At 41.5% G+C, this 13562-nt stretch overlaps 1 protein-coding gene across 2 annotated transcripts in view; it reads right to left on the bottom strand.

The window, feature by feature from the left end:
* The window catches only part of TH (tyrosine hydroxylase), a 116774-nt gene extending 103861 nt beyond the window's left edge, over positions 1–12913 (bottom strand). The window contains exons 1-2 of one of the 2 annotated variants that reach the window (XM_068261513.1): positions 12687–12913; positions 5664–5867 (exon numbers count right to left, since the gene is read on the bottom strand). In XM_068261513.1, coding sequence (XP_068117614.1) covers positions 5664–5867; positions 12687–12773 — 291 coding nt within the window. In that variant the 5' untranslated portion in view covers positions 12774–12913. Of the gene's footprint in view, positions 1–5663; positions 5868–9212; positions 9244–12686 lie in introns of those variants that run through there. The other variant, XM_068261514.1, reaches the window with a different exon arrangement.
* Positions 12914–13562: the final 649 nt, after the last annotated feature.

Genomic DNA, 13562 nt, shown 5'->3' with positions numbered 1-13562 from the left:
AAAGGCAGCAGCGTTGGCCATGTTCTCACTCTGTGTGCTGCTGTATTAGTGAGAGAGGGGAGAGACATTGGAGAGATAGGGAAAGCGATAGTTAGGAGGTCTTTTAGCTTGCTCCTTGCTGATATTTGTTGATGAAAAGCACCCCATCAGCTCTTTTGAGAGCTAATGTTCTTCTGATGTGTTTTTTTTTGTGTGTGTGTGCCACTGACACTGCATATACAGCCCTGTCTGTCGCAGCTGGCCCTTGCTAATTGCTGTACTGTGCCAGGCCCAGCACATTCAGTGCATACCTTTCACTGCCTCTCTCACTATTGTTCTGTCATTGAGCTACCTCAGCCCGACCATATGGGCTTGAAAACCGCCATCGCCTGCACTCTCGCAATCATGCGCACCAATCTAGCATGGCCATCACTACACAAACAGCTGTTTGTGATGCGTTACACAGTGAGTTTGGTCTGTCAGTGTGAAGCAGTATACTAATTACACTAACTGCTGATCCATGTATACACATGCAAGATGTTTTCAAGCACTTTAGGCCTCCAATTTAGCAATGCAATGTGATTTCTGCCCTTTAGGGATTATAACCCTGCTGTGCGTCAAATCCGTAATTTTCCCTGGGACTTTTGGCATGTATCCCACTCCGCCATGCCCCCCTCTAGGTGTTAGACCCCTTGAAACATCTTTTCCATCACTTTTGTGGCCAGAAACAGTGTTTGTTGTTTTTCAAGTTTGCCTGGCATTAAAATCTATTGCGGTTCGCAAACTTTTTTGGAACTTCGAGTTCGAGGTTTGCGAACTGAAAATCGGAGGTTCGAGCCATTTCTACTGTTAGGAGGTGGAGTGGTTGCTTTGATTACTAGTGGCTGCTGGTCTGCAAGGTTCATTGGAGGCTGCAATAGCAGGTTTTGCCTCTGATGGGACTGGTGTGCTGACAAGGAAATCAATCTCCACCGCAAAGAAAGCTCTAGTAGTCTGTGTATTGGGTGTTGTCATCTACAAGTGCTGAGAATGTTTAACAGGAGTGCAATATACAGGGTAGAGACGGAGTCAGCAGGACCGGGCCGAGGCAGAGGCTAGAGAAACTCCAGACTCAGGGCGCAGTGTAGGAGGGGGCGCACAACTCACTTAGCTATCATTTCCCTATTGTGTTTAAAGCAGAGAGAATCAAGAAAAGGGGATACATGGCAGTGACCGCAAGCCAGATAACTAGATATTAAGGTGTTGGGGGCCCTGGGGCGCCTCTTAGTCTAATAGCAATCAATGTGTGATGGCTGGGGGGGGGGGGGGATGGAGGGGCACACTTTAGTGTCTCAGCCTTGGGTGCTGGAGGACCTTGTCCCGGCTCTGGAAATCAGCAGATAGCAGTAGACTCTAGCAACTGCTTCAGTGAAAGGGTTTGGGAAGTATACACTAGCAAATGACAACACGAGAGGATCAACAGTCTTAAATGGACCCTATAGTGAAAGTGATATGGAAGTGGCCACATTTATTTAATTTTTCAGCAATGTAAATTGTCTGTCTTTCTGGCTCTAATACTTTGAGCAACTGATCTAAAATGAGAATGCAAATCAGGTGTTCTGACTAAAGTTTGCACACCGTGGCCACATGCTTGTCTCAGGAATATGAACAGTGCCATTTCCTGCATATAACTAGCCTGTGTCCCTTTTTTTTCTTTTTCTTGTGCTTCAGGTATGCAAAAGTTTTATTTCCAGTTGGCTTACTCAGTCTATAGCATAAGTCTCACTGACGAACACGACGATTAAAGCGCAGCTTGAATTAGGCGCGTCTATTCTTGCAATGCATTTATCGGCTACATAACTCCTTGCAGGCGCGGACTGCATAATATGGGCGCAATGAAAATTAACAGTTATTAACTGCTATTGCTTTCGCATACAAATTTGTTTGTTATCGGTGTATCTTTTTATTTTCAAGTGAATTATTGCACCCTCTTTTTTTTGCTCCCCCTCCCATTCATGTCAGCGCCTGCATGTAAGTGTGTTTGCTATCGGCTTTGATTTTAATGGAGGGGAGAGCCCCGGGGAGGGCAGCCCGACCTCTCTACCTTCCTCCCCCCGGTCGCCCTCCGTGCTCCCCCCTCGGAGTGCAGAGTTAGCGCGCAGGGAAGCGATGTAAATAGCTACTCACCTACAATTGCCGCCGGTCTTCTCCTCTCTGCATAGCCGCTATACACACGCTGCTTCCTGTTAGGAAATCCTGTTAGGAAGTAGCGTGTGTAAAGCGGCTATGCAGAGAGGAGAAGACCGGGGGCGAGTGAGCGGCAATTGGAGGTGAGTAGCTATTTACAGCGCTTCCCTGCGAGCTAACTCTGCACTCCGAGGGGGGAGCACGGAGGGCGACTGGGGGGAGGAAGGTAGAGAGGTCGGGCTGCCCTCCCCGGGGCTCTCCCCTCCATTAAAATCAAAGCCGATAGCAAACACACTTACATGCAGGCGCTGACATGAATGGGAGGGGGAGCATAAAAAAAAGGGTGCAATAATTCACTTTAAAATAAAGAGATACACCGATAACAAACACATTTATATGTGAAAGCAATAGCAGTTCATACATATAGCTGCTATATAACAAGCACGATAATCACACCCAATTCAACAAGCGGCTATTTCAAATGTACGCCTCACTGATGGGATAACTAATTACAAAGCCATAAAAATCTTGCCTGTAGTAGGAGGACAGACACAATTGTTTGTTTCAGTTTATTTTCAGTTCAAGTTTGCTTTTCAAGGAAATAAAATGTCAGCCTCCAAATTCCTCTCACTTTAGGTGTTCTTTAACCACTTCACCACCAAGGGGCTTTCACAGACCACAGCAATTTTCACCTGACAGCATTCCTCCCTTTCATTTGCCAATAACTTTATCACTACCGATCATATCAAAATGATATATACCTTTTTGCGCCACAAATTAGGCTTTTTGGGGATAATATTTGTTTTTAGTATTCACTTTATTTTTTATTCATGTTTAAGGAAAAACCAGGGGAAAAAATACTCAATCTCTCCAATTCCATCCCCTACAGATTTAAAATAAATAATATTACTGTAAATAAACCCACACATTTTATTTGCCTATTTGTCCCGGTTATTACAACTTTTAAATGATGTCCCTAGTACAATGTATGGTGACAATATATTATTTTAATATTTTAATATTTTATTTATATTATTTAAAAGGTTTCTTTTTACTGCTTTTTGTTTTACTACTTGATCTATAATTTCAAGCCCCTATTTGCAAAAATAACAGTAATATACCCTCATGACATGCAAAAAGGCCCTAACATGACTACATATTTATTTATTTTAAAAAAAACTGTCTCTTTCTTTCTTTTTTTTTTTGCATTTTATTTTCGTAACAGTAGGGGGCAGAGGTGATTAAGTATTTTATTTTATTTTTTGTTATGAGATTTTTTTATTAACTTTTTTTTAAATAGAAATGCCAAACAGTGGCATTCCATTACATACAAATAAAATGAAGAACATTTCAATCCAGGCACGATACATTCTTGACATTATTTAGGTATACATAATCATATCTCAGGGAACAACAGTGTCTACATTATGCTTATTATCCCTATGACACATCACATAAGGGACAATGGGATTCATTCATTTTTAATTAATTTATATTGTGTAAAGTGTAATATTTAATTAGCATGTGCCTTCGTAAGGCAGTTGTCCCTACGTGGGTGTTGGCCTTTCCACGGCTCAATTTTTGGTGGCAGAGAGTACAGATGGCATTGCTCTGATCTTTGGCATACACACTAAAAAAATTCTACACCGCTGAGCCACCCTGGGGTGTGGGCACTATGGTGGCGTCAGCAACTGATGTGAAGGGCATGTTGGCTGGCTGTACATAGGTGGAGATACATGGCGCCGGACACTGCCACCAGCTGTTTCTGACAACGAGCTCCCCCTGCTTCTTTCAGCAACTCATCTCCTCCTACTCCTCTCTGACTCCCCCTCTGAACTGTCCCCTTGATCATCGTGTCTCTTAGAATCCCACATGGCATCCATGGCAGTATCATCATCATAATCATCCTCGAAAGCTTTGCTTGTATCAGACACCTCCAAAACTGCACCAACAGCAGGTACTTCATCATCTTCCTCCTCACACCTTACGTCCATAGTGTGGCCTAACTCAGACATATGAGGTGGTGTAACTTGCTTAGTGCCTTCATCTTGTTGTAACAATAATGGCTGTGAATAAGTGATTTCCCCACCAAGTAACTCCTGCGAAGTGTCAAATGTAGTGGATGTGGTAGCGCTGGTGGATGCGGAAGATGAGGTGTTCTGTGTTAAATAGTCAACCACGTCCTGACTCCTGTCAATCTTGGGAGTTGATGGGACGTGCCTTCTTCTGAGCACTGTACTTTGGGCCAGGGCAGCACAGAATCATGTCAGCACGACCTTGAACAGACCTGCCGGGTGGCCTGCCTCTGGGTCTGCCCCTGCCTCTGCCTCTACCTGCTTTGTCCATATCAGGGGGGGATGAAGTGAAAGGTATACAATGACTTGACTAATACAATGTGCAGTCACACAGTTGCAGTGAAAGGTAGCAGTGACTGGTATTACAATACAAAGACCCCCCCCCTTCCCTGGTGGTGCCTAACCCTTACCACCCCCCTGGTGGTGCCTAACCCTAAGACCCCCCCCCCCCCCCCGTGGTGCTCCAGGGTGCCTAACCCTAACCAATCCCCTGGTGTTGTGTAACCCTAACCACCACCCCCTGCACAAACACCCTTACAAACATAGAAGCGATAACATATTTGATAACGTAAAATCTTTACATACAAATGAAATAATATGACAAAAACCATAACGTTTCAAGTTTCTAAAATGATATCATATTTCAAAAACTTTAATGTTCTGATGTTGAAAATTATATTTATTGCACACCCATTTCTCTGCTTTGGGCGCCGTATTACTGATAAATGCATTAGGGTCTATGGCACCCAATTTTTCCAATAGCAGCTGGTGCCCTTTTTACCTGCTACCATCCAACTTTCTAGCCTCAGTATTTTCTGAAACACCCACCTGAAACTAGCATGCTACTAGTCCAGTCAGACTACAGTAAATGCATCTGATCTGCATGTTTGTGCAGGGTCTATAACTAAAAGTATTAGAGGCAGAGGGTCTGTATGCTAATATTGTGACATGTGACATATGTAGACAGAGTAGGTGGAGAAGAAAGAGGAGAGTGAGTGAGGTGAAGAGGTCATCATTGGGGGAAAGCAGATTGTTGTGCTGTGTGAGGAGACAGTGAGTGCGTAGGGGGAGGCAGGAGAGCAGCAGCAGGAGAGCAGCAGTGTTTCATTTGACTTGCACAGCAGAAGGGAGGACAGCACTGCTGTCCTGACTAGAGGACGACCGACTGGCTGAGGCAGCCAGTCAGCCACCCAGCCAGTGTGTTATTGTGTTGAGCTGCTGCTTGTCAAGTCTCAAGTTGTTGCATAAGCTCCCTTGCTGACTGAGAAAATTAAATGAAGCAGAGTAAATTGTTGGGTGCTGTGCGATCATTCCAAACCAGGGTGGGGGGCTGCACATCCTCACAAGTTTACCTCAGGCAGCAAAGCATCTAGAACTGGCACTGGGAAGGTGCAGCACATTGCTCATCTATGCGTAACAGTACGCTATCAATGTGGTTCTTACCTCAAATACTTTCAAGGTGCGGGATAGTGAGGATTGTTTGTTTCCTTTGAGAGAGAAGAGCAGGTTGACAATAGCTTTGCCATCTTTCTCTTCAAAAACGAGGGAGTCCGAGCATTCTCCTGCCTCTGCTGCAGCTGCCGCCGCCTCTCGTTCCTTCCGAGCATCTTCTATCAAACTCTGCCGTCTGCCCAGGAATCGGGGGGACTAGAAATGCAAAGAACACGGTCATTGCAAAAAACACACAAAGCAATTGTTATATACAAGTGTATTTTACACTACTGATATGGCCTGTGCTACTATGCTGCCTAGGCCACAGGCACCGGGAGCCAGCCAATGAGCTTCGTGGTCAATCAGTACCACGGCCATGATGAATCACTGCGGCCAATTACATCAGCCACAGCCAATGAACAGTGTGGCTATGTGAAGCCAGCCTGTGGCCAAATGTGGCTAATCAGAGTGGTGCAGGGCAGGAAAGGGCGTGTGTGGAAGAAGGTCTCACAGGCATACAGCGGACAGCTTGGAAACTATTATTATAGATAAGTTAGCAGTATTGTATCGTGTTAGCCATCAGTAAAAGCAAGAAGTTTTGAATCAGGATGATACCATTTATTGGCTAACGGGCAAAAAAAATGCTGCCTGTGCTTGCTCTTCAAACCTTGTATAAATTAGGAATTTCTTACTTGGTAATATATGAATGGTAACTTATCTATAAAAGAAGTTCTTGCTTTTATACATAAGTTATCATTCATATATCACCATGTAAAAAATACTAAATTATACAAGGTTAAAAGAGCAAGCACAGACAGCAAATACAATTAATCTGTAAATATGTAATGATGTCCAGGTAACATTGCAGCTGTGCAAAAGCAATGACTTGCATGTACTTAAAGAGGCACTATGGCGAAACATTTTAAAATTTAAAATATGTGCAAACATACAAATAAGAAGTACGTTTTTTCCAAAGTAAAATGAGCCATAAATTACTTTTCTCCTATGTTGATGTCACTTACAGTAGGTAGTAGAAATCTGACAGGTTTTGGACTAGTCAATCTCTTCATGGGGGATTCGCAGGGATTTATTTATTTACAAAAGCACTTAGTGAATGGCAGTTGTTCTGTCCAACTGCCAAAAAACTGTGTAGCGAGCAGGGAAGCCGGCCAGCAGCATTGTTTACATCCTTTTTAGGGAATATCTTTATAAAGAATAAACGCCTTGCTGAGAATCCCCTATGAAGAGATGGACTAATTCAAAAAACCGTGTCACTTCTGTCAGATTTCTACTACCTACTGTAAGTGACAGCAACATAGGAGAAAAGCAATGTATGGCTCATTTTACTCTGGAAAAAAAACGTACTTCTTATTTGTATAGGTTTGCACATATTTTACATTTTACAATTTTTCGCCATAGTGCCCCTTTAAAGAGGATATAGTTCAGACTATGTGGGAGTGAGCAGGCAGCTGTCCATCTCTAAGGAAAGCATTGGAATCTATGAATGGGAGTAGCAAGTTTTTGTTTTTTTCAAAAATGACACTTTGTAGAAAAGTTAATTCAAAACAATGTTCTATTCAATGCATAGCAATGGAACTTGAACTCTAAGGCCAAATGAAACATTTGCTCTTTTTTGCCGACTTCTGCACTATTTTAAACACCTCATCATGCATTGCTCTGTTTTTATTGGATTTTTTTAATTCCAAATTTACAACAAAAATGATGAGAAATGAAATCCTAGGTCCAATGTGAGCTGTGCCTGTGTCTTAACCACTTGCCGACCGCGCACTCATAACGCGCGTCGGCAAAGTGGCAGCTGCAGGGCTGGCTGCAGGCTAATTAATCAGGAAGCAGCTGCTTGCGCGAGCAGCTGCTTCCTGTCAATTCACGGCGGGGGGCTCCGTGAATAGCCTGCGGGTCGCCGATCGCGGCTCGCAGGCTAAATGTAAACACAAGCGGAAATAAGCCGCTTTGTTTACATTCGTACAACGCTGCTAACAGTAGCAGCGTTGTACCAGATCAGCGATCCCTGGCCGGGGATCGCTGTCACATGACAGGCAGGAGCCTGTTAGAGGCTGCACAGGACAGATCCGTTCCTGTGCAGCCTCTGATCTCCGGGGGGAAGGGAGGTAGGAGAGGGAGGGGGGAATGTCGCCGCGGAGGGGGGCTTTGAGGTGCCCCCCCCCGCAAACCTCAGGCAGGCAGGAGCGATCAGACCCCCCTTGCACATCATCCCCATAGGGGGGAAAAAAGGGGGCGATCTGGTCGCTCTGCCTGCTACCTGATCTGTGCTGGGGGCTGCAGAGCCCACCCAGCACAGATCACAGAATACAGCGCTGGTCCTTAAGGGGGGTAAAGCGTGGGTCCTCAAGTGGTTAAAGGACCATGATCTCAAAAAAATGTAACATTTAAAATACATGTAAACACATGCAAATAAGAAGTAAGTTTCTTCCAGAGAACAATTAGCCATAAATTAAGTTTTTCCTATGTTGCTGGCACTTACAGTAGGTAGTAGAAATCTGACAGAAATGACATGTTTTTGACTAGTCCATCGCTTCATGGAAATAAAGATAAAAATCCCGGAAATTAGTTTGTAAATAATAATAAATAATACTTCAAAAGTAGCAACTGTTTTTTTTTTTTTAATCTAGCACATTTACTTACAGGACAATTCAGGAACTAGCCTTTAACGGACAATTATACAGTCTTTTAGTACAAAGACACTCCTATTATTAATAGCATCCTGAGAAAAAACATATTATTTGATAGTTGTCCTTTAACCACTTCGAACTACCCTGGTCATTTTCACAGTTCAGCTCAGCTCTGATTAGAGCAATAACTGTATCATTAATTATCACAACTAAATTGTCTATGTATTTTTTTTTCAGGACAAATGAGGTTTTTGTGGCTGATATTTGTGTTTAGTAATTACCTTATTTTCTATGCATTTTAAAAGGAAAATAAGGAAAAAAGTGAAAAAATACACAATTTATCCACTTTCATACAACTACTTTAATGTAAACAGTTCTATTGTACATTAAACCCACACATTTTATTTGTCTATCCCTCTTGTTTATGTAAACAGTCCAATTGTTTTGATAATGTATTAGATGTAACAATTAAGTAATGTATACAATCTGCTACTGTCTGCTCCTGGAATGTGTATTTTACACCTGGTTACTAATTAACTCTGCCATTGAATTCCTTTGGAGGAGGAGAGAGGTTTGCTGTCATTACTTTACAACTCTGTAGTGATGTCATCAGGTCAGAGATAAATAAACAATGTTATCTAAGATTTTGTAGGAAGGAGAGTGCAAAGACTTATTTTCACATCATAGGGGACAGCAAGTGGTTAAAGACCATTTCCTGGGTTGTTTTTTTAAGTGAAAGAGCTAGATTTTCAAAATAAAAAAATGTTGAATTTTTATTTATTATTATTTAAAAACTTATTTCCTGGATTTATTTTCTCTTTCCATTGCTGCCCCAAACTAACTAGTCAAACAATGAACCACCCTCCCCATAAACCCCTTTCCATATTTTACTGTCTTGTTTGAGCAATACCTCCATTCCATAGAAAATAGTGAGCCTGAGTCGTGGGGAGGGCCACAAAAGGAGGTGGGGCTACTGCAATGACGTCCTCCAAAAGATGACAGAGACTCCACTGGAAGTCACGTACTGTCATCACTGGAACATGGAGTTCATATGCGTACAACAAAGAGCTTTTTAGAATAAGATAAGGAGGACAGGATAGAGGGGTGCAAAAAAGCATTGTGTACACTGGCAAAGTGAATTTGAATCCAATTAAAAAAATTGGTGGGGCATTGCCAATACAGTGCAGCATCTTTCACCTTATCTACTGTACTATAGGGGTTAGATTGTGAGCCCCTCTGAGGGACAGTTAAGTGACAAGAATATATACTCTGCGAAAGATGTCAGCACTATATAAATACTAAATAATAATATATAAATACTAATGAAATACTAAATAATAATAATAGTAATACTATCCCCAATCACAGTCATCATCTGTCTTATATTGCACCCTTTCCTTGTACAGTAAGGCAGCATCTAGGCATTGCTACAAACTGCTAAATAGTATGACTGTCATCTATAGGTATGCATGCTGCGTATGCTACAAATGTGACTTTTGCTATCTTGATAATATGAAGATCCACGTGTTTTTGGAACAGAACTGAATAAGTGACAGCATATCATTGGGACCAAAATGTGACAGTATATTGAAAATATATTGTGTGAAAATGTAATTGTCAGAACATTTCACAGAAAATGTTCTGATCGGGTAACGATGTGTCCATTTACTAAAACCATCATAATAACAGTTTATTTACATCCCAGGTCTCATCTACAAGCGGTAATCACATCCTCTGTAAACACATTCTCTCACCTTCCTCTGAAACACAAGAAGAATTGTATCAGTGATGCTCGCTACACACAGTCAGATTCGAGTGCAATCAAATATTTTTTTAAATGATCACAAAGGAATCTTAAAAAAAAAATTGGTCAACTGCTTTGAAACTATTGATTTAATTCTACCATAATGTCTGCCTTACGATCTGTTGACATTATCACAGTTGGCTAAAAAAAACACAGTCAATAAATTGTTCTTATGTTAACAGTTCAGTTTTGCATGGATGTGATGTTTTTATCAAACCGTTTGCATTATAATATTTAGCATGCTACCTGTATATCCGTATAGCTCATTTTACAGCATGCATCATCGCGTCATTATATAACTGTCCTTCAGAGGAGCTCACAATCTAATCCCCATCACAGTCATAGTGTTTTTTCCCCTATCATAGTGTAAAGGTCTCTAGACATGCTAGACAAATGTTGGCACACACAAAAAGAGCACGTCCCCTCAAATGACATTAACTAGCAAAAAGAAACGACAAGTAGTTTAAATTACATTGTTCACACACACCGATATTCCAAACAATTGTGTCACTCGAAAACTGCTAGCGGAAGTGACACTTTACATGACATGCGTACATGCTCTGGTACAATGTCATTTGAACGACGTGTACACACCAACTGACTGCACAAAAACATGTGAACTGAGCTGCCAGTTGGATCTGAAAGAACACGCGATAACGGTTGCTTGTCATTGTCTTTTTAGCTAAATCTTTTACAACGATTGTCAGTCAAAATGGTGAAATCTGTAATTTGCTTCACGTTTTAAATTACTTTTATTACCACAGAAACGAGAGGGATCCGGAAGCTGCCATATTTATTTCCTTTTAAGCAATACCAGTTGCCTGGCTTTCCTGCGGGTCCTTTGCCTCTAATAGTTTTAGCCATAGCCACTACTATTACACCAATACAGTGCTAATGCCCTGACTGAACAACGACAACAAAATATTTGAAAACTGCTTTTCTCCCATATGATACATAATGCATAGACGTGTCTCAGTTCAGTACATAGTTGCAGTAGTGAGGTGTTAAAAAAATGATGTGGTCATAAATGTCAGACTAAACAGGTGTCTTTTCTGTTTTTATTTAAAGGACAACTGTAGTGAGAGGTATATGGAGGCTGCCATATTTATTTCATTATGAGCAATACCAGTTGCCTGGCTATCCTGCTGATCCTCTGCCTCTAATACATTTAGCCAAAAACCCTGAACAAGCATGCAGCAGATCAGGAATTTCTGACATTATTGTCAGATCTGACAAGATTAGCTGCATGCTAGTTTCTGGTGTTATGCAAACACTTCTGCAGCCAAATAGATCAGCAGGGCTGTCAGACAACTGATATTGTTTAAAAGGAAATAAATATGGCAGCCTCCATATTCTTCCCACTTCAGTTGTATTTTAAGGCCAATTTGGGGGGAACACAATGAACTTATTATGCTTTTGGGAAACCAGAGTGTCTGGATGAAACTCACTCATACATTGGGAAAACTTACACACGACATGCCGATAGTGTGCATCATTGCGGTCATGATGTGTGTAGCCAGCGTAAGTCAAAGCAAGGACCATATTCAATTCCGTAACCCATAGAAACTAATCCAAAATTACCTTTCACTAAACTGGCATTACTAAACTTACGTCAGGTTAAGGGTTTAACTGCGTCCATACGTTTTACAGTGCATTCCTAAAGAAGTCACTGTATACAGAGGGAATCACCAATATTAAATATATGTTGAATTTATCAGCATCAAGTAATACATCAAAGCTATTTTAAGTAACATTGTGATGTATAACAGAAGTATTTCCCTAGGTATAATACTTATTTTTATTTTTAAAGTGGTCTCGTCGTATACCTTTTCCAGTTAATACCAGAAACCAGTGTAACAGTGCAAATACTTTTGTGATGCCATTATAAAAGAAAGAAGGAAAAGAAAGGAAAGGAAAAAGATTGAATAAGTATCCATGCCAGCCAATCAGACCCTATTATTATTTTAAAAAATCAAAACAGGTGGACAGGTTGCTATGGGCAACACACACACACACACAACAGAAACACACATTAATCAGGGTCCATCTTTCATTTAGCAGTTGAAATCTGCTTGTCTTGCATAACTTTCACTTTTGCTCCTTACCCTGGTCTTTATATACGAGCCAAGTGGATTCTTATAGGTTGCTCTGCAGCATACAAACTATAATTTAGCTATGGTTTTGCTATTGTTATATTGGACAAATCAGAAAAAAACATCAAGTTGATAAAATAATACACAAACAGTACAAACACAAGACAAAATGCACAAGTTTCACAAAACCAAGACCAATAAAAGAAAAGTAGAGCTAAAGTGCACATCTTGTGCAGTGCATACAGTAAGATTCTTGGTTTCATTAAAGCATCTGATTGTCTCAGGTGCCGTTGCTAGTTTTGTCTACAAGCGTCCCTGTATGTCAGCTTTGATATACGAATTACAGAATAATGACACCAGCAGTGACTTTTGTAAATGAAGCAAATTCAATTCAGCAGTCAAGCAGCACAGCGCAGAAAGCAGCATATAACACATGCATGAATACATTTGTGTAGAGCTGCACAACTTGGAGCAAGAAGAGTCTTACCAGAATGGCCTCTGCTTGTTTAGGGTCGAGTTCGGAAACAGCCCTCCTGAAGCTTTTCCCAGATCCGGAGATGTTTGGCGTCGGCATTACTACTCTTTTTTAGAAGTGTTTCAGGCACCTGCTGACAGCCCTGGCTTTATAGGGCATGTCTGACGTCACAGCTTCCCCCCACCATCAGCACTGAGCCTGAGGGAGGAGGATGGACATTGGTCCTCTATCACATCTCTCACATACCTAGTTCAGCCTGCAGAGCATCACTCTTCTTCTTCCACTAACATTCCTGTATAACATCTGCAGAGCGCAGATCATCCCTTCAGAGTAATATCAACTTCACAGTCATACCATGAGGGTAGATGAATACGAACAATTAACCAGTGCAATCAAAATCACACGGGAATACTCAATAGCTTGACTGCGCCTTTTGTAAAACAATTTGTGAACAATTGTTATGTATAAATTGCACTGTATTGTTTCTGTTATATCCTGTCACTTGCTTGAGAAAGGGGGATCCCCCCGAAACGTCGCATATGAATGTGACAGTTTATTATGAATAAAAGAGCATGAATCTTCGTTGATGGTGCCGGCTTCATCTCTCAATTATTATTTATTGATTTATAAACATCCAACATGTTCCATTGCGATGAAAGCAATCTGAAGGGTATACAAATGTATAGCACAACCAGGCAGTAAGTGATACCCACATTGGCATAGCAGGAGGAGATGCAGAGACTATGACCACACAGGGCTCCTGGACCAAAGGGCCCTCTTCCAGTCAGGGCCTGCTCTAGTGACAATGAGGCCCTTAGGAAAAAAAAACCTAGGAGTCCCTGACAGACCTCTCCCCTGCCCAAGCCAAATTTCATCCCAAAGTAACTG

This window comes from Hyperolius riggenbachi, chromosome 11 (assembly GCF_040937935.1).
Source record: "Hyperolius riggenbachi isolate aHypRig1 chromosome 11, aHypRig1.pri, whole genome shotgun sequence".
Lineage (NCBI taxonomy): Eukaryota > Metazoa > Chordata > Amphibia > Anura > Hyperoliidae > Hyperolius > Hyperolius riggenbachi.
Note: the sequence above shows the minus strand (reverse complement) of the source record. Positions and strands in the feature narration are given on the sequence as shown.